Source organism: Trichosurus vulpecula, chromosome 5 (genome assembly GCF_011100635.1).
Source record: "Trichosurus vulpecula isolate mTriVul1 chromosome 5, mTriVul1.pri, whole genome shotgun sequence".
NCBI classification, from domain to species: Eukaryota; Metazoa; Chordata; class Mammalia; order Diprotodontia; family Phalangeridae; genus Trichosurus; species Trichosurus vulpecula.
Window position 1 is genome coordinate 94,857,995 of NC_050577.1, and position 24,205 is coordinate 94,882,199.

The 24,205-nt window shown below is 36.9% G+C and overlaps 1 protein-coding gene across 1 annotated transcript in view; it reads right to left on the minus strand.

The window, feature by feature from the left end:
- Positions 1-637: 637 nt before the first annotated feature.
- Positions 638-24,205, minus strand: part of LOC118850936 (GTPase IMAP family member 8-like) — a 30,585-nt gene continuing 7,017 nt past the window's right edge. Inside the window, exons 2-7 of the mRNA XM_036760550.1 lie at positions 23,210-23,313; positions 20,453-20,603; positions 17,097-17,195; positions 15,621-16,220; positions 11,989-12,627; positions 638-1,395 (exon numbers count right to left, since the gene is read on the minus strand). Coding sequence (XP_036616445.1) covers positions 731-1,395; positions 11,989-12,627; positions 15,621-16,220; positions 17,097-17,195; positions 20,453-20,603; positions 23,210-23,313 — 2,258 coding nt within the window. The 3' untranslated portion in view covers positions 638-730. The remainder of the gene's footprint in view (positions 1,396-11,988; positions 12,628-15,620; positions 16,221-17,096; positions 17,196-20,452; positions 20,604-23,209; positions 23,314-24,205) is intronic.

A 24,205-nucleotide genomic window follows, 5' to 3' on the forward strand; every position in this document is an offset into this window, starting at 1 on the left:
GGGAGAGGGTAATCAAAAGCAAACACTTTTGAAAAGGGACAGGGTCAAGGGAGAAAATTGAATAAAGGGGGACAGGATAGGATGGAGGGAAATATAGTTAGTCTTTCACAACATGACTATTATGGAAATGTTTTGCATAATGATACATGTGTGACCTAGGTTGAATTGCTTGCCTTCTCAAGGAGGGTGGGTGGGGAGGGAAGAAGGGAGAGAATTTGGAACTCAAATTTCAAAAAAGAAATGCTCAAAAAAAAATTTTTACCTGCAACTGGAAAATAAGATGTACAGGCAATGGGGTATAGAAATCTATCTTGTCCTACAAGAAAATAAAGAGAAAGGGGATGGGGGGAAGTGGAGTGACAGAAGGGAGGGCAAATTGGGGAAAGGGGAAATCAGAATATATGCCATCTTGGGGTGTGGGGATGGTAGAAATGGGGAGAAAATTTGTGACTCAAAATCTTGTGGAAATAAATCTTGAAAACTAAAAATATTAAATAATAAAAATATGAATCTTAAAAAAAAAGATAGGTGAGGCACCCATCTATTTCTCAGTTCTCTCATCAGTAAAATGGGAATGACAATAATAGCACCTATCTCCCAGAGTTGTGAAGATCATATGAGTTAACATACGTAAAAAGCTTTGCAAACTCTAAGAGCAGTATTATTTTTAAGTGAATTCCCAGGTACTTTGGCAGCCAAAAAATAAATGAAATTATTACAAATTTTACTTCTATGACAGTATATTCCACTGCCTCTTATGGTGATTTTTGATTATTTTGGCATAAGCATCAAGGTTAACAGTATTGAATGCAAAGCCTTGGCCTCCATGATACTGGACCAGTTCATCAACCATTTCCAAAAGCTCATTTGCTTGTTTTTCCTGGCCCAGGCCACTTTCTTTGTTGTTAAAAGCACAGAATCTGTTTCCACATTGTTTAATCCACTTTTTAAGAGGTTCGTTAGCAAAATCCTTGATGTAATCTTTCACTGTATAAGGCTCTAGATCATCCTTCCTAGTGAAGAGCACAATCATGTACTTGGTGACCTCTGTTCCAAATATGGCTTCTAATTCTTCAATGTTCTTCTCATCTTCTTGAGTGAACTGTCCCATCCGAATCACCAAAATAAAAACTTTGAGTCCTTGAAGCAAAGTAAGGACACGAATGATCTCTTCTCCTTGTTTATAGAGATTTTCTTCACTTTCTGATGGAAGGTAAAATGACGGGGTATCAACAACCACAATAGTACTCTCCAGGTTCTTAACATGTTTTCTACAGGTTTTGATGACTGGCTGTCTTTGAACATGGTCTAGAAATTCCTTCCTTCCAAGAATGGTGTTCCCCGTCGAGCTCTTTCCAGCTCCACATTTTCCTACTATGATGAGGCTTAGTGTATCTATGGGAAGAAAAATGAAAGATTCACAACTATGACCTAGGATGGAATGCCACTGTCAGTCAGTCAAAAAACATTAATTAAGCATCTATTATTCACCAGACATTGTGCTAAGCACTGAGGACTCAAAGAAAAACAAAAGACAATCCTTAGTCATCTTGTTCTAGAATGGTACCCATTTTATTTTCCACTTCCAGTGTTCTCCTTGATGCTCCAAAGACTTTCAGAGCAATGCCAATTGTGTTGATCTTCACCTCTTTCCTATTGAACCATCTCATATGTGTGTGTATATGAGAGAGAGAAGAGACAGAGACAAAGAGTGACAAACAGGGAGAGAAATTGTTTCTGTTTCTATGTATGTGTGAGTCCATTTATATGTATGTGTATGCATATGTATGTATGAGAATGCGTATATACACATATAGAAATTTACTTTTTGTGTTCATATATGTACATATATGGGTGCACATATATATGTGGATTCACATGCATATATTTATGTATGTGTACATACATATATTCTGAGATGTACTAATGCCAGTTTGAATCAAACAAATCTAATTGTTAAATTTTTAGTGTGATTAATGCATTGTTGCTAGAGTTGTGGAAGAGTCCAACCACTCCTGGAATTATGCAATTAAAGTGACCAAAATATCCATACCCATTTAACCAGGGACTCTATTACTTGTCTTATACCCCAAGAAAGCTATTAGCAAGAAGAAAGCCCCCATACACACCAAAACATTTATATAGAGGCCCTTTCTGTGGTCACAAAGCATTAGAAACGGAAAAGATGCCCATTGATTGGGCAATGGCTAAACAAATTGAGGAATTTAACAGTAATGGAATATTACAGACATATAAAAATAACGTGTGTGATAAATACAGAGAAAAATGGAAAGATCTATATGAACTGATGTAGAATGAAGTAAACAGAATCAAGAAAACAATGTGCATAATGACTGCAAAAATGTAAATAGAGGGAACAACCACAGAGGAAAAAAAAATCAAAGGTGAGTGCAATAAAATTATTAAGCTCAAGCAGGACTTGAATAAAGATATATGAAAGGACATCCCCAAATCATCTCTTCATGTAGATAGGTGAGAGTCTACAAATGTTAACATTCCACATGTTTTCCTGTACTTTTTGAATGCATCAATCACTTGTGATGATTTTCTTCTTTAAAAACTTCATTATATGGGAAATATACATTGTAGGAAAATATTGTTATATGGCAAATAATAAAATATTTGTTAAATGGGAAAACTCATTGGGAGGCAGAGGGGCAAGGGTATGGGGTATAACTGTGATGGAGTAAAAACAGAAAATGTCCATAAAAATCGATTTTAAAAATTTTCAATGCATTTATAACTCTGAAATCAGCAAATGCTATAAATGATGGCTTTACTTGTTTTGATTGTCTAGAATTGAGAAATGATGGAGAAAATGTTAATAATGCAGATTAAACTTTTAAAATGCTTCATGCAGAAAGAAAGAGTTGTTAAATATTTGCCAGCATATAACTGCGTGTGTGTGTGAGGTGGGGAGAGACAGACAGACAGACACACGCACGCACACACACACACACGGAATCTCTTATTTCTCTTAAACCTCACTGAATGTGAGCTATCATTGGATTTTTAATTCTTTGAAGGCAAGGAATGTCTTCTGCATCTTTATCCCTAATTCTTAGCATAGTGCCTGGCCATAGTAGACACTTATAAATGCTTATTGACTGACTGGCTGACCCAATGAAGTCAGGAGAGGCAGTATTACATGGTTAGTATATTCCGTAAGGATCATTGGAATTGAGGGGGTGGAGCCAAGATGGTGGAGAAAAAGCAGGTACTCACCGGAGCTCTCCCCCAAACCTCTCTGAACACTTACAGATCCCTAGAAGGATCTCTGAAAACAGCTGCACAAAACCCCTGAAGCTTGGGACAGTGCACTCTCCATCCTGGAAGCAGAGCCCCTACAGAGTTAAAAATGAAGAAATAGCCTGGGAAAATGAGAAAACAACAGAAAAAAAATCTGACTGCAGAAAGTTACTATGGTTACAAGGAAGATGAAAACACAGACTCAGAAGAAGATAACAAAGTCAAAGTTCTTACATCCAAAGTCTCCAAGAAAAATATGAATTGGTTTCAGGCCATGACAGAGGTTGAAATCAAGTAAGAGAGGAAGAGGAAATATTGGGAAGAGACAATAAGAGTGATGTAAGAAAATAATGAAAAACGAGTCAACAGCTTGGTAAAGGAGACATACGGAAATTACTAAAGAAAATAACACTTTAGAAAACAGACTAGGCCAAATTGTAAAAGAGTTACAAAAAGCCAATGGGAAGAATGTCTTAAAAAGCAGAATTGCCCAGATGGAAAAAGAGACACAAAAATTCACTGGAAAAAAAAACTCCTTAAAAAGTAGAACTGGCCAAATGGAAAAGGAGGTACAAAAGCTCATAGAAGAAAGCAATTCTTTAAAAATTAGAATTGAACAAATGGAAGCTAACAACTTTATGAGAAATCGAGAGACAATAAAACAAAACAAAAAGAATGAAAAAAAATAGAAGATGATGAGAAATATCTCATTGGAAAAACAACTGACCTGGAAAATACATCCAGGAGAAACAATTTAAGAGTTATTGAATGACCAGAAAACCATGATAAAAAAAGATCTTAGATACCATCCAAGAAATTATCAAGGTAAACTGGCCTGATATTCTAGAACTAGAGTGTAAAATAGAAATTGAAAAATCCTCTGATCACCTCCTGAAAGAGATCCCAAAATGAAAACTCCCAGGAACATTGTAGCCAAATTCCAGAGCTCCCAGGTCAAGGAGAAAATATTGCAAGCAGCCAGAAAAAAAAAAAAACAATTCAAGTATTGCAGAGCCATAGTCAGTATAACACAAGATTTCTCAGCTTCTACATTAAAGGATCAGAGGGTTTAGAGTATTGGGAGTATTCCAGAGGGCAAAGGATCTAGGATTATAACCAAGAATCACCTACCCAGCAAAACTGAGTATACTCTTTCTGGGGGAAAATGGCTGTTCAATGAAATAGAAGCCTTTCAAGCATTTTTGATGGAAAGACCAGAGCTGAATAGAAAATTTGATATTCAAATATAAGACTCAAGAGAAGCATAAAAAGGTAAACAGAAAGTGGAAATCACAAGGGACTTAATAAGATTAAACTATTTACATTCTTACTTGGAACCATGATATTTGTAACTCATAAGACCTTTCTCGTTATTAGGGTAGTTAGAAGGAGTATATATCAACAGAGGGCACAAGTGTGAGTTCAATATTAAGGGATGATATCTAAAAAAGTGATGCTAGGGTGTGAAAGAGGAATGTAATGGGAGATAGGAAAAGGGAGAGTACAATAGGGCAACTTATCTCACATAAAAGAGGCAAGAAAAAGCTTTTACGGCAGAGGGAGAGAGGGAGTTTTTTGGGGGGAGTTGGAGACCCTTACTCTCATAAGAATTGGCTCAAAAAGGGAACAACATACACACTAACCTGGATATATAAATCTATCTTATCTTATAATAAAGTCAGAGGGGAAGGGGATGATGTGGGGGTGGGGTGGTGATACAAAGGAGAACAGATTGCGGGAGGCAGTAGTCAGAAGCAAAACACTTTTGAGGAGGGACAGGATGAAAGAAGAGAGAGAATATAATAAACAGGGGAAAATAGGATGGAGGGAAATACAGGAAAAAATAGTAACTGTGAAAAAAATTGAAGGAAGTTTCTCTGATAAAAGCTGCATGTCTCAAACATAAAGAATGGAGTCAAATTTATAAAAGTAAGATCCATTATCCAATTGATATGTAAACATAAGATATGAACAGTTTTCAGATGAAATAATCAAAGCTATCTATAGTCATATGAAAAAATGTTCTAACTCACTTTTACTGCAAATGCAAATTAAAACAATTCTGAGGTATTATTTCATACCTATTAGATTGGCTAATAAGACAGAAAAGGAAAATGACAAATGTTGGCAGGGATGTCAGGAAAACAAGACATTCATGCATTGTTGATGGAGTTGTGATCTAATTAAGCCATTCTGGAGAGCAATTTGAAACTATGCCCAAAGGACTATAAATGCACAGCATGCACACCCTTTGACTTAGTAATACCACTACTAAATCTGTATCCCAAAAGAGATGTAAAAAAAAAATAAAAAGGAAAAAGACCTATTTGTACAAAGATATTTATAACAACTCTTTTCTGACAGCAAATAATTGGAAATTGAGGGAATGTCCATCAATTGGGGAAGGGCTGGACAAATTGTGGTATGTGATTATGATGGAATACTATCACACTATAAGAAATGCTGAGCAGAATGTTCTCAGAAAAACTTGGAAATACTTACATGAGCTGATACAATGTGAAATGTACTATATAGAAAGCAACAGCAATATAATAAGAGGATTATCTATAAATGACTTAGCTATTTTAAGCAATACAATAATCCAAGACAACTCTGAAGGATTTATGATGAAAAATGTTATCTATCCCCAGAGAATGAACTGATGGTGTCTGAATACAGATTGAAGCATACTTTATTTTTCTTGAGGCTTTTTTTGTCTATGTTTTCTTTCACAACATGACTAATATGGAACTGTTTTGCATGACTATACATGTATAACCTATATCAAATCGCTTGCTTTCTCAATAAGGGGTGGCGAGGAGGGAGGAAGGGAGAGAATTTTGCATTCAAAGTTTTAAAAATGAATTTTAAATAATTGTTTTTACATGTAAATTGGGGAAAATAAAATGCTAAATAACAAAATTGGGGGAAAAGTATGGTTGGCATCTTGGACAGTTGAATAAAGAGCTTTACAGCATAATCTGAAACAGTATGATTGACAACATTGTGATAGTATTTGATATCATTATGATGGTGTTTGGTTATAATCTGTTATTGTGAGAAAATAGATGTGACAAGGATATGTAGGGTAAGCTAGTGTCCTGGCTTGCCTTGTGGAAGCAGATTTTAAAACTCCATTTTAATTCAATTGAAAATACTAAAGAATAATATTTTCCCTACTCCAGAATATTTTCTAGATATAATAGTAGAGGTCTTTAATCTTCCCCTTTCAAACTAGATCAATCTAACCACAAAATAAATAAGAAAGAAGTTAAGGAAATGAGTAGAATTTTAGATAAACTAGATATGATAGATATCTGTAGAGAATCGAATGGAAAAAGAAAGGAATACACTCTTTTCTCAGTAGTTCATGGTACCTTTACCAAGACTGACCATATATTAGTACATCAAAATTTTATAGTTAAAAGCAGAAAAGCAAAAATATTAAAAGTATCCTTTTCAGATCTTAATGCAATAAAATCATATTTAATTAGGGACTAAGGAAATGATATTAAAAACTAATGGGAGATTAAACAACCAAATCTTAAAAAATGAGTGTGTTAAAGAACAAACCATAGAAACAATAATTTCACTAAAGAGAATGGTAATATTGAGATAGCATATCAAAACCTTTAGATGAATGTGGCACTGTTGGGAGCAAGACCATTTTAGGGACTATGGTTGGGAGACCTGAATGTGGCTTAGGAGAGGAGGAGTCCCTAAGGTTGAGCCTCAGAAAATAATAGTAAGGAGGATTTGAAGCCTAGGGCAACATTACCTACTACTTGCCATTAAAACTTGATAATAATTATAAGTTGGTAAAAATAAAAAAGACAAATTAAAAACAAAAAATGAGTAAGCAAGGGAAAAAAGAACCCAACCATTGATGGTTACTTTGGTTCAAAAGAAGATTTGGTTCATATTCAGAGGAAGACAGTGAAGTAAAATAAAAAAAAGCCACTCCTACCCTAAAGAGTAATGTCAAATGATCACAAGATCAAAAAGAAATCTTGGAAGAACTTAAAAAAGAATTCAAAAATCAAATAAGAGAGACCAAGGAAAAATTAGAAAAAAATAAAAGTAATTCAAGAAAACTATGAAAAAAGTTAATCAATTAGAAAAGGAGATGCAAAATCTTAAAGAAGAAAATAATTCCCTGAAAACTAGAATTGTGCAAATGGAATCAAATTAGTTTATAAGACAAGATATAATAAAATTAGAAAAAAAATAGAAAAGAATCTGAAACATCTTACTAGAAAAACAACTGATCTGGAGAACAGATAGAGAAGAGACAATATAAAAATTGTAAGACTACTTGAAAGTTATGATCAAAAAATAATCTTGACACAATATTACCAGAAATTACTAAAGAAAGTTACCCTGAAGTTCTAGAACAAGAAGGTAAATTATAAATAGAAAGAATCCAGCAATCACCACCTGAAAGAGATCCTAGGAAGAAAACTTAATGAAATATAATAGCCAAGTTTCAAAATTCCCAAGTTAAAGATAAAATATTGCAAGCAACAACAACAACAAACAATAAAACAATTTAAATGGTGCAGAAAAACAATCAGGATTTCATAAGACCTAGTGGTTTCTACACTAAAAGACTGTAGGTCTTGGAACATTATATTTCAAAGAGCAAAGGGACTGGGGTTGCATCCAAGAATAGCTTATCTGACAAAGTTGAGTATAATCCTGAATGAAAAAAGAAGTCATTTGATGAACTGAAAGACTTTAAGTATTTGTGACAAAAGACCAGAACTCAAAGGAAAATTCAATATAGAAGATCCAGAAGAAATACAAGGAAATCACTAAAGATTAATTATAAGGCACTGATTAAGGTCAGACTCTTTACTTATGATATATGAAAATGTTACTAATATTAGTAGTTATTAGTTATGATTAGTAATAGTATCTTTTTAAAGGGGTAGGGGGAAGGCAGGGCAATTGGGGTTAAGTGGCCATCTCTAGGGCTGGGGCAGGGGAGGAGAGAAGAAAAAAAAAGAAATTTCATGACAATTTGGTTGTACATTTGAAAGGAATAGCAAGTTGTACGTAGTTAATTTGCAGTTTCATGGGCAATCACCTTTTTTATTGTTCTATGTTACGGAAATGTTTGATTCTATAAATTAAAAATAAAATTTAAAAAGATGGAAAAAGGTATGGGATACAGCCAAAGCAATGATTAGAGGAAATTTTGTATGTCTAAATGCTTATATCAATAGAATAAAGAGCAGACTAAATGAATTGGGTATGAAATTTAAAAAAAAAACTAGAAAAGGAATAAATTAAATATCCCCAATTAAATACTAAATTAAAAATCCTAAAAACTAAAGGTGAAATTAATAAAATTGAGTGTAAAAATCCCACTGAATAAATAAATAAACTAGGAGTTGTTTTATGAAAAAACAAATAAAATAGATAAACCATTGGTCAATTTGATTTTTAAAAAGAGAAAAAACCAAATCAGTCAGGTTAAAAACGAAAAGGGTGACTGTATCATCAACAAAGATCAAATTAAAATAATAAGGAATTATTTTGCCCAATTATATGCCAATAAAATTAATAATTTAAGGAAAATGGAGAGTATTTACAAAAATATAAATTGACTTAATCAGAGAAGAGGAAATAGAATATCTAAATAGTCCTTTTTTAGAAAAAGAAATTGAACAGACCATTAATGAGCTTCCCAAGAGAGAAGCACCAGTTCCAGATGGATTTACAAGTGAATTCTATCACTTGAAAGTATTGATGTAAATGGATTTTCCCCTTAAATTGATGAAAAGCATTTATCTAAAACCATCAGCAAATATTATTTGTAATGGGGGTAAACTAGGAGCCTTCCCAGTAAGATCAGATGTGAAACAAAGATGCCCATGTCACCAATATTATTCAACATTGTGTTGGAAATCCTAGCAAGAGCAATAAGAGAAGAAAAAGAAATTAAAGGAATAAGAATAGGGAATGGGATGATAAAGCTATCTCTTTTTGCAGATGATATCATGATATTCTTGGAAAATCCAAAAGACACAACTAAAAAGTTAGTTGAAACAATAATTATAGGAAAGTAGCAGATCTTAAACTGTATTAGAAGGCAGTAATTATCAAAACTATCTGGCACTGACTAAGAAATAGAAAGGTAGATCAAAGGAATAGTATAGACATATAATTTACAGTAGCAAATAAAAACAATAATCTATTTGCAAAGTATCAAAACAAGATTTTGGGATAAGAATTCATTACTTGGTAAACATTGCTGTAGAAATTGGAAAGCAGTATGGCAGAAATTGGGCATAGACCAATGTCTTACACCATTTACCAAGATAAAGACAAAATGGGTACATGACCTAGATAAAAGAGAAATTTTACAAGAAAATTAGACATGGAACTTATCACTTATCAGATTTATGGATAGGTGAACAATTTACGAATAAACAAGAGATAGAGAACAATGTTAGGTATGAAATGGATAATTTGATTACATTAAATTAAAAAGGTTCTCTACAAATCAAGCTAAGATCAGAAGGAAAGCAGGAAGGAAATCCACAGAAATCATTGCAAACAAAATTCTGTGAGAACAGGGTAAAAAATATTCCATTTTAAATATTCTAGACACTGTAAAATAACTGCAAGTACAACTGCCAAAACACTCAGGAACTAAATGAACAAAATTTTAAAAATAATTTTTATACAAATAAAGTCAGATTTAAATAATTGGGGAAATATTAATTGCTCATGGATAGGCAGGGTGAATATAATAAAATGACTATTTTACTCAACCTAATTTATATATTTGATTCCATCCCAATTAAATTACCAAATTTATTTTACTGAATTAGAAAAATAATAAAATTCATTTGGAAAAATAAAAAGTCAAGAATATCAAAGGAGAAAATGAAAAAATGAAAAGGAAGGGGGTTTAGTAGTGCCAGATGTTATACTGTCTTATAACGCAATAACTATCAAAACTATCTGGTACTGGCTGAGAAACAGAAAGGTAGATAAAAGGAATACAATTCATAGAAGCAAATAAACACAATAACCGTGTAGGGTAAAAACTTAAAATTTGGGGATAAAAATTCATTATTTGATAAAAATTGTTGAGAATATTGGAGATTAGTACAGCAAAAACTGGGCATGGAGCAATATCTCACACCATCTACAAAGATAAGGCCAAAATGGATACATAACCTAGATATAGAGATAGATTTTATGAGAAAATTAGAAGAACACAGAGTATACTAGTTACCAAACTTATGGATAGATGAATAATTTATGAATAAACAAGAGACAGAGAGCAAAGGTAGGTGTAAAATAGATAATTTTGATTACGTTAAATTAAAAAGGTTTTATACAAATAAAACAAATATAGCCAAGATGAGAAGGAAAGCAGAAAATTGGAGGGAAACTTTTACAGATAGTTCATCAGATAAAGGTCTCATATCTAAAGTATATAAAGAATGTATTAAACTTATAGGAATATGAGTCAGTCTTCAATTGATAAATGGTAAAAGGATATGAACAGGCAGTTTTTAAATGAAGAAATCAAAATAATTTAAACATATAAATGCTCTAAATAATTATTGATTAGAGAAATACAGAATAAAACAATATTGAAATATCATTTTTACACCTACCAGATTGGCTAAAATGATAGAAGGGTAAAGGGACAAATGTTGGAGAGGATGTGGAAAAATTGGGACTCTAATTCATTGTCGGTGGAATTGTAAAATGATCCAACCATTTTGGAGAGCAATCTGGAATTATGCCCAAAGATATATTTACCTACTTATACCTTTTGACCCAACAATGCCGCTACTTGGCCTATTTCCAAAGATGATTAGAGGCAAAAGGAAAAGAACCTATATGATCTAAAATGTTTATAGCAACTATTGCAGGGCTGCTCATCAAATAGGGAATGGCTGAACAAATTGTGCTATATGATCATGATGGAATACTACTGTGCTATAAGAAATGATGAGCTCAATGATTTTAGAAAAACATGGAAAGACTTGCGTGAAATAATTAAGAGTGAAATGGGCAGAACCAAGAGAATATTGTATATAGTAACAGCAATATTGTTTTAAGAATGACTTTGAGTGAATAAGTTATTTTGAGTATTACAAATGCCCGAGCTAATTATAAAGCATATATGAAGAAAGATACTATCTGCATCAAGAGAAAGAATTGATGAATAAAAATATGTATGGAATAATTATACATACACACACACACACACACACACATACACATACACATATACATATACACACACAAATTTGTGTCTAATGATAGCTATCTCTAGGACCACAGTGGACAGGCAAGAGAAAAAAGATTTTACGTGATAATTTTATTCCATATTTGAAAGAAATGGCAAGTTGTGCATACTAGATTTGCAGTTTCATGTGCAATCATCTTTTTTTTATTGTACTATGTTAGGGAAATATTTGTTTTAGTCCATAAACTAAAAATTTTAAAAAGACGTGATACTGACCTACATAAAATGACTAGAAAACAATAGAGGACGAGACATAATGAAATGTCAAACTGTAGGAGAGAGACTATAAGAGGTTGATGGCAAAGAAGAGATTGATGAAAAATTAGAAGAAAAAGAAAGGCTTCATTTGGAAAGATTTCCCTCCAATGTGTTCATTTTTTCTAGTCCTTCTTCCCTCAGCCCCTTTTCTCTAGAATTTCTACATTTTATTTTCCTACCAGGTCCAGTAGCAGGCATCCTAAAGATACAAAACTGGTTTCCATTGTCATACATCATTTTGTCAATCTTCTCCAGAAGCCCATTCACTTGGAGTTGTTCCTCCTCTCCTGTGGCTCGGTAATTGAAAGCATGATACTGAAATCCACAGTCCCAAATGAGTTTCTGAAGAGGTTTATCTGCATTCTTTATGAACTCCATCAGGTCCCTTCCTGCCAAGTCTTCTTTCCGGGTGAACAGAATGATCACATGTCTCCTCAGAGCATCTTCTCCAAAAACCTTCTTGATGTTCCCCATCACTGTCTCATCTTCTACTGTGTAGGAGCCCAAAGGGGTCACTAGAAGGAGGGCATGCAGGCCTGGGGAGCATAGAGAGGAGAGATGGCAGAGCTCTTTCTGGGAGTCCATTTGGGAAAAGATATCTGGAGTGTCAATGAGCACAACTTTTCTGTGTCTCCAGATCCGCTGCTCTTTCCTACACACTTGAGTCACTGGCTGCTCACTGAGTCTGGACTCAAACACACACCTGCCCAGGATGCTGTTTCCTGCAGCACTTTTCCCTGAACCATGTTTCCCCACAAGAAGAATCCTCAATTCATCCACCTCTTTGTTCTGCTTGGGCTCTATCATGTACTCAGATCCTGTTGGAAAAAACAGACATTTTAACTAATAGCTTCTTCCTACAAATGGCAACCAGGTTAGTCAGGATTTAGGCAGGACTTGGGATCTAAGGTGCCTCACTTCATCATGGTCAAGACAGAGGCTATGGGAGTAGTTGAATCCTACAATCACAGAATCAGAAAGGATCTCAAAACTGTCACAAGAGATTTTCTTTTTGTATTGGCTCGAATATAGTCATTTTATTTTTAAAGATAATCATGTAACCTTTTGAAGGTTTCTGGAATTTAGCTGAGATTTGGGGTGTGTGTGTGTGTGTGTGTGTGTGTGTGCGTGTGACTACAGTGAGTAGGATGCACACATACACACAGAGTGGGGAGGAGGAGAGGCAGGGAGAGAGAAATTGTTTCTTTTTCTATATATATGTGAATCCATATACATATATATACATATATGTATACATACACTGTACATGCATTTATTTTTATGTTCATATATGCACATGTGAATCACATATATATATATATGAACTCATACATATATGTATGTATTTTACATACATATATTTCAGGGTATGCTAGAGCCACTATAAATCAAACTGATCCAGTTGTTAAATTTTCAGTGTGAATAATTCATTATTGATGGAAGTGTGAAAGGGTTCAGTGATTTGGAAAAGTTATCTGAAATTATACAAAGTGACTAAAATACCCAAACCCTTTGAGCCAGAAATCCTACCTACCTTTTGAGGCCTAATAATAACTTTAAGTCATCTCCCACAAAGCCTTCCCTATCCATTAAACCAAGAGTGATGGTTCCTTTCTATGGACTCCAAATAATACTTGTAATTTAAGTTTCCTGTTATGGCATCTTTTTCTTCTACTGCATACTATTTTTCTCCATCTGAGTATATTTTTCTTGCCCAACATGGCCTTTTAGACCTGGGATTATGTTTTATATTTTCTTTGTACTCTTATAATACCACAATTGCATTGTATATGTGAAAAGTACAGAATAAATTATTTTTGAAATTGCCCAGAGACTTCAAAGTCCTTTAGAAGAAATTAGCCCTGCTCTATAGCAAGTATGTAGAAATAGCAGAGATTGTGAAGGGTAGAGTTTAACTGGCCCCAAGCTAAACTGAGGTCAGTAAAACGAACAATGTGGATGGATCAATAAATCATACTCTTTATGACTATTAGAAGTAGATGAGACCCCAATTTTTGTATATGAAAAATGAGAAAAGTGAATCCCAGAGAAGGGAAAAGATGTCATTCAACTGAGTCATAGAAGAGAGAAATAAGACCTGGGATACTGAGAAATATTGAAGAAAGGGAAGACCTGGCTATTTCTTTCTAGGACAGGAGATGTTAACCTAGAATTTGTGATCATTTAAAAAATATTTTGAGAGCGCTTTTTAAGTCTGATTGGTTTTCTTACTAATCCTATATGTTTTATAATATGAATTAAAAACCATTATGTAAAGGAGTCTCTAGGTTTCATCAGACTACCAAAGAGGTCCATGACATAAAATAAGTTAAGATCCTCTTCTCTGGAGTGTGCATCCTTTCTGATCATCCATTCTTCCCTGTGGGGTTTATCTCCCTTCTCTAGCATCTCTAAAAATTTTTCTACCCATTCCAAAGGCAGATTTCTTGAAGGTAAAGTACTGATCTCCCAGTTAGGCGTAATCTTTATCCTGTTTCTGGAGAACACCTAGGATCCAAGACTATGTCTAGCTAATGATTCTTGGCCAAAGATTGTTGGAGTCAGAGCCTCTTTAAAACCCTTTCTTTTCACCCTTCTCCCACAGTCAGAAGCTCTAAACAACCTACAAAAGAGAAGGGAAAGCAGGAAAAGAAAGTGGATATGAGAGAAATGGAAGAACTTAGAGGGATAGATGGTAAAAGGACTTAGATCCCAAAGAATCAGCCAGTCAGATTTTACTGAGAATCTATTATTAAAGACAATATGGGCAGATGCAAAGAATCCTGAATATGGAATCTGAAGACCTGAGTGCAAATCTTGACTTTGCCACTTTCTAGTTGCATGACTCACAGCAAATTACTCACTCTGGGCTTCATCTTCCTCACCTGTAAAATGGGAGGCTTAGCATGGTAGATGGAGATCTATGTTCCCTTCTGACTCCTAATCGATTGTTCTATATGTGAAACACTGTGCTAGCTATTGTGGAGCATTGAGAGGAGTATAAACTATGATCCTTGCCCTCAAGGAGTAAAGGAAATAATAAAAAAAAATCCTGAGTGAAGGTGGTATTGACTATCCTGCTGATTCAGTTTAGATTTTATAAGACAGCTATTAGGAGAAGAAAGATTGTGTGTGTTTGGCGGGGGGGACATGTTTTCACTGTAGTAGATTACATAGAGTTTCTCATTTTTTGCTGAGCTGAGCTTCTGTGCAGCCTGGCAATGAACAGATTTATATTATGATTCCAACCCCTCTCTACATTTGGCACTAGATTTTTTCTTAGAATGCCAGAAATGTCCAAGATGTTCCTAGGCAGGTCTTTTGTCATGTCCCAGCCAATGAAAATACAATCTAAACAAGTTTCTCAATGACCCTGCAATTTCCAATTCCTCTTTTATGACTATAAAAATAATCTCTGTACACCCCGAGTTTGTCTTGGACTGCTGAGGAGTCACTGACCTCATTTATTGGCAATTGCTAGCTTTCTTAGAAAACTGATTATGCTTAGAATTTTGTGCCTCAGTTTCCCTTATTCACAGATTTCTATCACAATGTAGTTAGGGGAATGAGATTGACCCAAATAAAATGAAAGGACAAAAAATAATTAAAAGAGACTGATTATAAAGGGACGATAGGAGAGATCAGATTGGTGAAAAGGTAGAAGAATCAAAAAATCCTTAATTTGGGGTCTTTTCCTGCCTATGTATACATTTTTCTACTTCTTCTCCCCTCAGCCTCCATTCTTTAGATTTTCTATATTTTATTTTCCTGTTGGGTCTAATAACAGACTTCCTAAAGATGAAATGCTGACCTCCATTCCTGTCTACCATTTTGTTGATCTCCTCCAGAAGCCCATTCACTTGGAGTTGTTCCTCCTCTCCTGTGGCTCGGTAATTGAAAGCATAGTACTGAAATCCACAGTCCCAAATGAGTTTCTGAAGAGGTTTATCTGCATTCTTTATGAACTCCATCAGGTCCTTGCCTGCCAAGTCTTCTTTCCGGGTGAACAGAATGATCACATGTCTCCTCAGAACCTCTTCTCCAAAAACTTTTTTGATGTTCCCCACCACTGTCTCATCTTCCTCTGTGTAAGAGCCCAGTGGGGTCACTAGAAGGAGGGCGTGCAGGCCTGGGGAGCATAGAGAGGAGAGATGGCAGAGCTCTTTCTGGGAGTCCATTTGGGAAAAGATATCTGGAGTGTCAATGAGCACAACTTTTCTTTGCCTCCAGATCCGCTGCTCTTTCCTACACACTTGAGTCACTGGCTGCTCACTGAGTCTGGACTCAAACACACACCTGCCCAGGATGCTGTTTCCTGCAGCACTTTTCCCTGAACCATGTTTCCCCACAAGAAGAATTCTCAATTCATCTACTTCACTGTCCTGCTCAGACTCTTTCTTGTACCCCGACTCTGTGAGGGAAAAACAGACATGTTAATTATTAGAATTCTGCTGTAAATGACAATGATTTTCATCAGAAATTAGGCAGAACTCAGGACTTGACCAAGGGACCTCATTTCAACTTAGTTAAAACTGAGGAAGGACAAAAGAGAGAGATTTTTCGAGTAAACTCTTTGAGGTGGGGGGAAATGTCAAGAAGGATCAGGTAGAGAAAGTGGTATAGAGAAGTCACATAGAGAAAATTAGTGAGGACTAAGTATATCATCTTGCTTGAGACCAGAAGAGATGAGGAAAGAATGACTGATGATGGGGAGTTCTGAGGATTGAGTTAAGAGAGCTTCAGTTGGACAGTCTCAGTCTTCTCAGTGAAGCAGAAATCTGTCATTAGCTCTCAATTAGTATTATCTCGGCTCCACCCATGTGAAGCATAAGATCCTAGCATCGTACATCTAGAATTGGAGGGGATTTCAGGTTATCTAGTCCCATCAACCAATTGATAATTATTTACTAAGTACCTACTCTCTGCCCTGCACTGTGCTGTGTGCTGGGGCAGACAACGAAACAATCAAAACAGTCCCAGATGAGCTGAAATTCTAACCTGAGAGAGAACGTGTACATGTATAGCTATATACTAAACACACACAAAACATACTCATAGAACCATAATAAAATCCATTGGTCCTATGACTTTAAATTTAGCAGGTTTTCAACTGGACTGTGGTGACACATTTGTCTATTGTTACCTTTTACCATTTTACTTGGAGTTCAGGAATAGTCACTAAAAGGAACAATTTTCCCCCAAAAGTACAGATACCAAAAGACCACCATTATAGAGATAGTTTGTGATGTGTGAGGAAAGAATCCTTCCCCACTAATTCCTTCCTTACCCACTTGTTGGTCTTGGAGTCTCTCTTGATGATCCATGTCTGTAGCTTGCTGAAGCATCTGGGGAAAATTCAGGGTTTTGAAAATTTCAGCAGACTCTTCTATGAGGAAAGAGAAGTGACAGAGCAATTCACAGAATTTATTAAATAAAAGCCTCCTTGTTATGTTTCCCAGGCCTCTTATCCCCCAAATATAAAACTTTCACTCACTATGGAACATTTTGATGTATTTTAATATTAAAGATTTAGCACCATATTAGCTCAATATGAACTAATTGATCATTTCTAATATATATGTATATATGTGCCAATTAAAAACACATTTTAATGTTGCCTTGAATTCTACTTGCAACCAATTAAGAAGGATATTGATAAGCCTGAGAGTGTCCAGAGGAGATGAAAGGCTTGAATACATGAAGTTGAGAGGAAATCAGTATGTTTAGCTAGAGAAGAGAGGGCTCAAGAGGCATTTGTAGAAATATATATTTTAAAAAACCATTTTTTTCATTGCCCTAGAAATATTAAGAAATAATATTTCTTTGCGTAGCCCTTTCCATATTTCTAGGGATAACCCACTGGGAAGTGGGTTGAATAGGTATAGGATAAGACAGCATTTCTTAAGGAAATGGATTGAGGCTTATAACTTAACTCTTTTCAACTCAACAACCCTTTATTAAGCACCTACTGTATGTGAGGGCCTTTACTAAGGTCTCAAAATACACAGAGGTCAAAAAAATACTCTACTCTCTAGAACTAGGGAATTATGCAGATAACCGTGTAGAAACAAGATATATACATGAGTAACTGGAAATATTCACAGAGGAAAGGCATTACAATTATGGAGGACTGGGAAAGGCTTCTTCCCAAGCTTAGGCTTGGGAAAAGCCAAGGAATCTAGGAGGCTGAGATGAGGAGAGAAATGGTTCCAGACATGGAGGACAGCCAGGGAGAATGTTTAGTCAGGAAGAAGAATCTCATGTGACAGGTACAGCAAGAAGACCAGTTCCGATGGATAATAAGGTATATGGAAGGGAAGAAAGCATAAGACTGAAAAGGTAGGAAGTTGCCAGGTTACATAGAGCTTTGTGAACACCAAACAGAAGATTTTATATTTGATCCTGGATGTAAGAGGGAGCCACTGGAGTTTATCGAATAGGGAGGCAACATGGTCACATTTGGACTTTAGGATGATCATTTTGACAGTTAAATGTAGGATGAAGCAGAATAAAGGAGAGATTTGAAGCAGGGAGACCAATCAGAAGGTAATTACAATAGTCCAGGCTTGAGGTGATAAAGGCCAGGACCAGGATGGCAGCAGTGTTTTGAAGACAAATTAACAGGACTTGGCAATAGATTGCATATAGAGAGTGAGAAAGAATGAAAAATCAAAAGTCACACCCAGGTTGTAAGCCTGGGAAAGTGGGAGTTAAACAGGTTTACCAAATGGCTCAAGTTGGGGGAGGGAAGAGAGTGTAGCCAGTGCAGGGGCAACAGTCTGGGAAAGAGCTGATGGATGGAAATGGAGGTGCCAGTGAGGATGGAAAACAAGATTTGGGGTTGTAAGGCTGAAGGAAACCTGGAAGGACAACAGATTGGGATCAAACGAGGGCATTTAATTTCATAAACATGAAAGTGTTGCGTTTCCAGGTGATGGCAACATAAAGGGATGATATGTGGGGCTGAGTCAGAGTGGAAGAGTAGGTCACAGGAAATGAGTAAGTTGAAGAACTGGGAGTATCAATATGTAGGGTGAAATCTTGTAGTGTGAAGGTAAGAAGCCTAGCATGGGTAAGAAGACTGTGAGCCAGTCACTAAAGTCTTTGAAAACAAAGGAGAGCATCCTAAAATTTGATAGACAATAGCCACCAGAATCTGGATTGGGTGAAAAATATGGATTGAATGAACCTCAAAGGAAAGGGGATTAGAATCATGGTGATAGGGGAAGAACCTGGAGGTGGCAAGCGGTAGCAAAGAGTGTTTTAACTACTGACTACTTAGTCTGGAGTTATGAGCAAAAGTGCATTGAGCTAGAAAGCATGGCTAGGGAAACTGTGTCACCATGTGGGAGTCAGGTACAGTGACTACAAGATCGAAGGACCAGAAAAGGAAAATATTGAAGGTGGTATATACATGTAATATTGAAGATTTTATATATGTGTGTGTGTGTATGTGTGTGTCTTATGGATCAGGCATTCCAGAATACACAGGGGAAGGGTTAAGTAGCTTCAGAGCAGGAGGTAGAGAAAGGGATTGAGAGAGATGAAAATAAGGAAGTGGTCTGTAGGGAACAGAGAACAGGGTCTGAACAATGGCAATGAGGGGTTCAGAATCATTGGGATGAGAAGAGAATTGCAAATGGGAGTAGGTTTGAGGAAGGAGTTCAGGTAGGTTATTATTTACCATGGGGATTCAGCTTCAGGGTGTGGACCTAGGGCCGCAGGTAGCTATGGGTAGCTGGAAGGAGATGGGGAGATAGATGCCCCAGTGGGAGCAAGTCAAGTGTTGTGGAGGTTGTAAGCTTGCTTGGAGTTATAAGAAGCCATAGAGGGTGCCCAGAGCATGACAGAATGGTTGTTCAGGGAGGTTAGGAAGAGAAGAGAACTGCTATGTAGTTGTAAAAGGGCTCAGATGATGCATAGAGTCAGATGGATGTCTCTTCAGAGAGTCTGCCTTCCCTCCCACTGAAGTGATTTGATTATTTACCCATCTAAGAGCTGTCTCCTTTTTACCTGGCCACCTGTAGTGATTGGACTAGGACTAGGACTCATCCTTTTCATTGGAGAAAGGATTAGGATACCAATAGCACTGAGGAAGTTTCTTTGTTTTAGCTCTTAGAGTGTGGGGAGTGGTCCTAGAGGGAATAGGATGGCAACTTGATTTCTCAACAATTCTGGAATATTAACCAGACTGTATTTTAAGATATCTTTTCCTCATTCAAGATTCCAATAAATGTTACCTAAAATTGTCTTAAGGTAGAGTCATGTTACATGGCATGGGAGACTGTCAGTTCTCTCTCTCTCTCTCTCTCTGTCTCATAGCTCTCTCTTGTCCTCACGCCCCACCCCCTTAACTTGGATAGAGTTTAATGGCATATTGAATAAAATGTTTTCTGCCAGACTTGAGCTAAAATTTCAGAAGCCACTATGAGTATTAATATTTTTCTTCAACAGATATCGTAGCAATGTTTGAGTATTTTAAGGCTGCTGTAAGAAGAATGCATTTGGGTCTGTTTGGCCCCAGAGTGAAGATCTAAAAGAAGTTGCAAAGAGACAACAAACTATGGCTTGATGCCAGTAAAAATTCCTAGCAATAAGAACTCTCCTGAAGTGGAATACACTCCCTTGAGAGGCAGGGGCTACCTCTCCTTGGAGATCTTCTATCAGAGTAAGCTATGCTACAGTCAATATTCCCCTCAGATGACAGTTGGATCCTCTGGCCCCAGAGGTCCCCAGCATCTCTCAAATGCTGTGGTTCTGATTTTTGTTCTATTATCTGACAAATGACAGAATCCTATAGATTACCAAGAGATCAGGGGGTAAGAGCAAAAATTCCCAGAATTGTTCAAAAGAAAGATAAAATTTATAAAATAAGAAAAGAGGCATACATTTGGTCAAAGTAGAGCTTTCAGTGCAGAACCTAAAACTTTCCATGATGGTTTTGAAAACAAAATTAGGACAATAGCTAAAATGCCATACTTTATAGGAAATTTCTTGAAAGGAGTAGAAATTCTTTACCATAGATCCACCTTCATATAACATGAATAAAAGTTGTGGCTCAAAACCACCAAACTTCAAAACAGGAAGTCCTGTAACTTTATTCTTCCCATATATGTAAACACTCAGGTGACCCTAATCAGCAAAGAGAGCTTCATGTTGTGGTTTTGCAGTTATCCAAGGATGGAGCAAGAGCTCCTTCTTGAAATTTTTACATAGATGATCTATGGCCCAAAACCTACCCTCGTTCCACTATGGTAGTATGTATCTTTTTGCTGCACTTAAATGCCCCTGAAATAAAAATAACACCCTGAATTTTAGGATCACAAACTTTACAGCTGGAAGACCTTTGAAATTTTCTAGTCCAACCCTGTAATATGTCACATGATATCACCCCCCCCCCCACCATCCTCTTCCCTTCCTACTTTCCTGTAGGGTAAGGAAGATTTCTATGTCATACACATATGCACACACACACATACGGACACACCCTCATTTCAAAGTGAAATGCCTAACGTCTAGCCTTCTGCAAAATCAGAAACTGCTCTCAGAGAAGTCACAGATAGCCATTGACACTTTAGGGTAAACTAAGACCCCAGGTTCTCTTTGGGAAAGATTTGATTTCAAGCTTTCTCTGTAGAATGAAAGGCTCTGACCCTTTTGAGGGATTTTAGGTATCCTATGCATGCACAGGGAGAGATGTTTTATCCTTCTCCAAGTCCCTGACAAGATAGGCAGCCATCTTCCCAATCTGTCTACATCTGCCCTGATCAGGAGTTCTTTCTGAAAAACTGTCATTTTCACATACATTCATATTTCAAACACACATGTGCACTTCGACCTTTTGACAGACTAGCTCAGTGGAGTCCGTTTGGCTCTGGACACTCCCAGGTTCTCCACTTTCAACCTGACCCCACCCTGCTGCTCCTACTCTCCCGGGAAGGCTGGATGTTTTCTACTTACTGCCAGGCACCCAGTTTTCTCCCAATGCAGTTATCATAGAATCTGCCAGAAGGAAGAGGCTCTTGGTAGAGGAGGGATTAGGAGAAAGGCCAGCTGTTCCCTGCCTGTCTCTCCTGGACCTACAGCCTTCCTTTTCCTCTCTCAGGGACCGCTACTTAATACTCTGTTATAAAAAAAAAAAAGAAATCTTGTGACAGGAGAAAACGAAAGCTACTCTGTGCCATGAGTGATACAGGAAGGGGGAGGGGCCAGAACCTTCATGTAAGCAGAGAACACACACACACACTCCCCTCCTGTTGTTCCTTCTCTGTTGCCTGGTGTGCTAGGCAGTGGGGGAATGAGCTGGTAGGACTTCTCACTCTAGCTGCAGGGAAGAAGAACCAGGGAGAGACAGGAGGCTGGGGTTGGTAAGAAAGGGAAAAGGAACAGTCCTTAGACTCTACCACAGGCCTGCACAATATATGGCCCATGGGCACTATGTTGTGCAGGCCTATTTTACATCCTCTATATTTTTCAAGGGCATTTGGCAGGCCATAAGTGACAACCAGGCTAAATGTTGTGCAGGCCTGCTCTAAAGGTACAAAGGACAGTAAGGGGTTGGATCAGTAGAAATGAGAGAAGGGGGAAGAGTGGTGAATGTGAAGGGGGTAAGGGAGCAGCAATAGCTTCCACCAAACTCAGACAAAGCAAGGACTCACAGGTCAGAAGAAGTGAGACAAGGACATTCTCAAGGTCTCTCCGTAAAATAATCTTTCAGGCAAATGTACATTTAGCATTCAAACAACATGGCCATGTCATTGGAGTTGTACTCTCTGCAGTAGGATTTGGATGCTTGGCAGTCCAGTTTGAGAAAAGACCTCAGTGTCCCATACCTCATCTTGTCGGGTGATCTTTGATATCTTCCTAAGACAATTCAAATGGAAGTGATTCAGTTTCTTGGCATGGCACTGGTATACCAGTTGCACAGACACACAACCATGAGGTGAGCACAATGGGACTCTAGACCTTCAGTTTGGTAGGTAGTCTAATCCCTCTTCTCTCCCACATTTTCCTTTGGAGGCTCCCAAATACTGAGCTAGCTGTGGCAATGTGGCATGAGCCTCATTATCTATGTGTACGTCTCTGGAATGTATACTCCCAAGGTTATCCACAGCATTCAGTGTTTCTCTCTATGCTGTAACTGATGGTTTCACATACAAATGGTCTGGTGCTAGCTTGTGGAAAACCTGGGTTTTCTTGTTATTAACTATTATGCCAAAAGCAGCACAAGAAGCAAAGAATTGATCCATACTTTGTTATATCTTAGTCTCAGAGGCTACACTGAGTGCACAATCATCTGCAAACAAAAAATCATAAACCAACTCTCCCTCCAAATAATCTTGGCTTGTAGCCTTTTCAAGTTAAATAATTTCCTGTCATTGTAGTAGGTCAGTACTTTACCTTGATGCTGTTTTCATCTTTACTGAAGGCATATGACAGCAGTGCTGAAAACATGCTCAAAAGCATGGGAACAAGCACACTGCTGTGCTTCACTCCACTGATGCCTGGGAAAGGTGGAGAACATCATCCATTATCCAGAATCTGGGCAAGGATGCCATCCCAAAACTGATGTAAAATACTGATCAACTTCTCTCGGCACCCAAATTTTACCATCATTTCCCACAAGCTCTCACAACTGACAGTATCACAGGCCATGGTCAGATCAATGAATGTTGTGTATAGACCTCTGTTCTGCTCCTAGTATTTCTCCTGGAGACATCTAGCAGCCAACACCATATCAATCATTCCTCAGCCCTTTCTAAAGCCACATGGAGTCTCAAATAGATGACAATCAACCAGGTGAAAAATCAAACTATTCAGGAGGCCTTTGGCAAGAATCTTGCCAGCAATAATAAGAGAGAGAGACCCTGCTGTGATTGTCATTGGACAATCTATTTATTTTAATTTTATAGAGATAGACAACAGAGGTGTCCTTGAAATTCTGCAGGGATAATCTCCTCTTGCCATATGGACCAGAAGATTTCGGTTAGCTTTTGTATGAGCAATGGACCCCTGCCTTATAAATCAATTTTACTATATACAAGATGATATTTGTAACTCATAAAACTTTTCTTATTACTAGAGCAGTTAGAAGGGGTATATACAAACAGAGGGCACAGGTGTGAGTTGAATGTGAAGGGGTGATGTCTAAAAAAATAAAATTTAGGGATCAGAGAGAAATGTACTAGGAGATAGGGAAAGGCACAAGTAGAACAAGGCAACTTATCTCACATAAAAGAGTCAAGAAAAAGCTTTTACATTGGAGGGAAAGAAAAGGAAATTGGGGGAGGAGAGTGGGTGACTCTTACTCTAATCAGAATTGGCTCAAAGAGGGAATAATATACACACTGAATTTGATATAGAAATCTACCTTACCCTACAGGAAAGTAGGAAGTG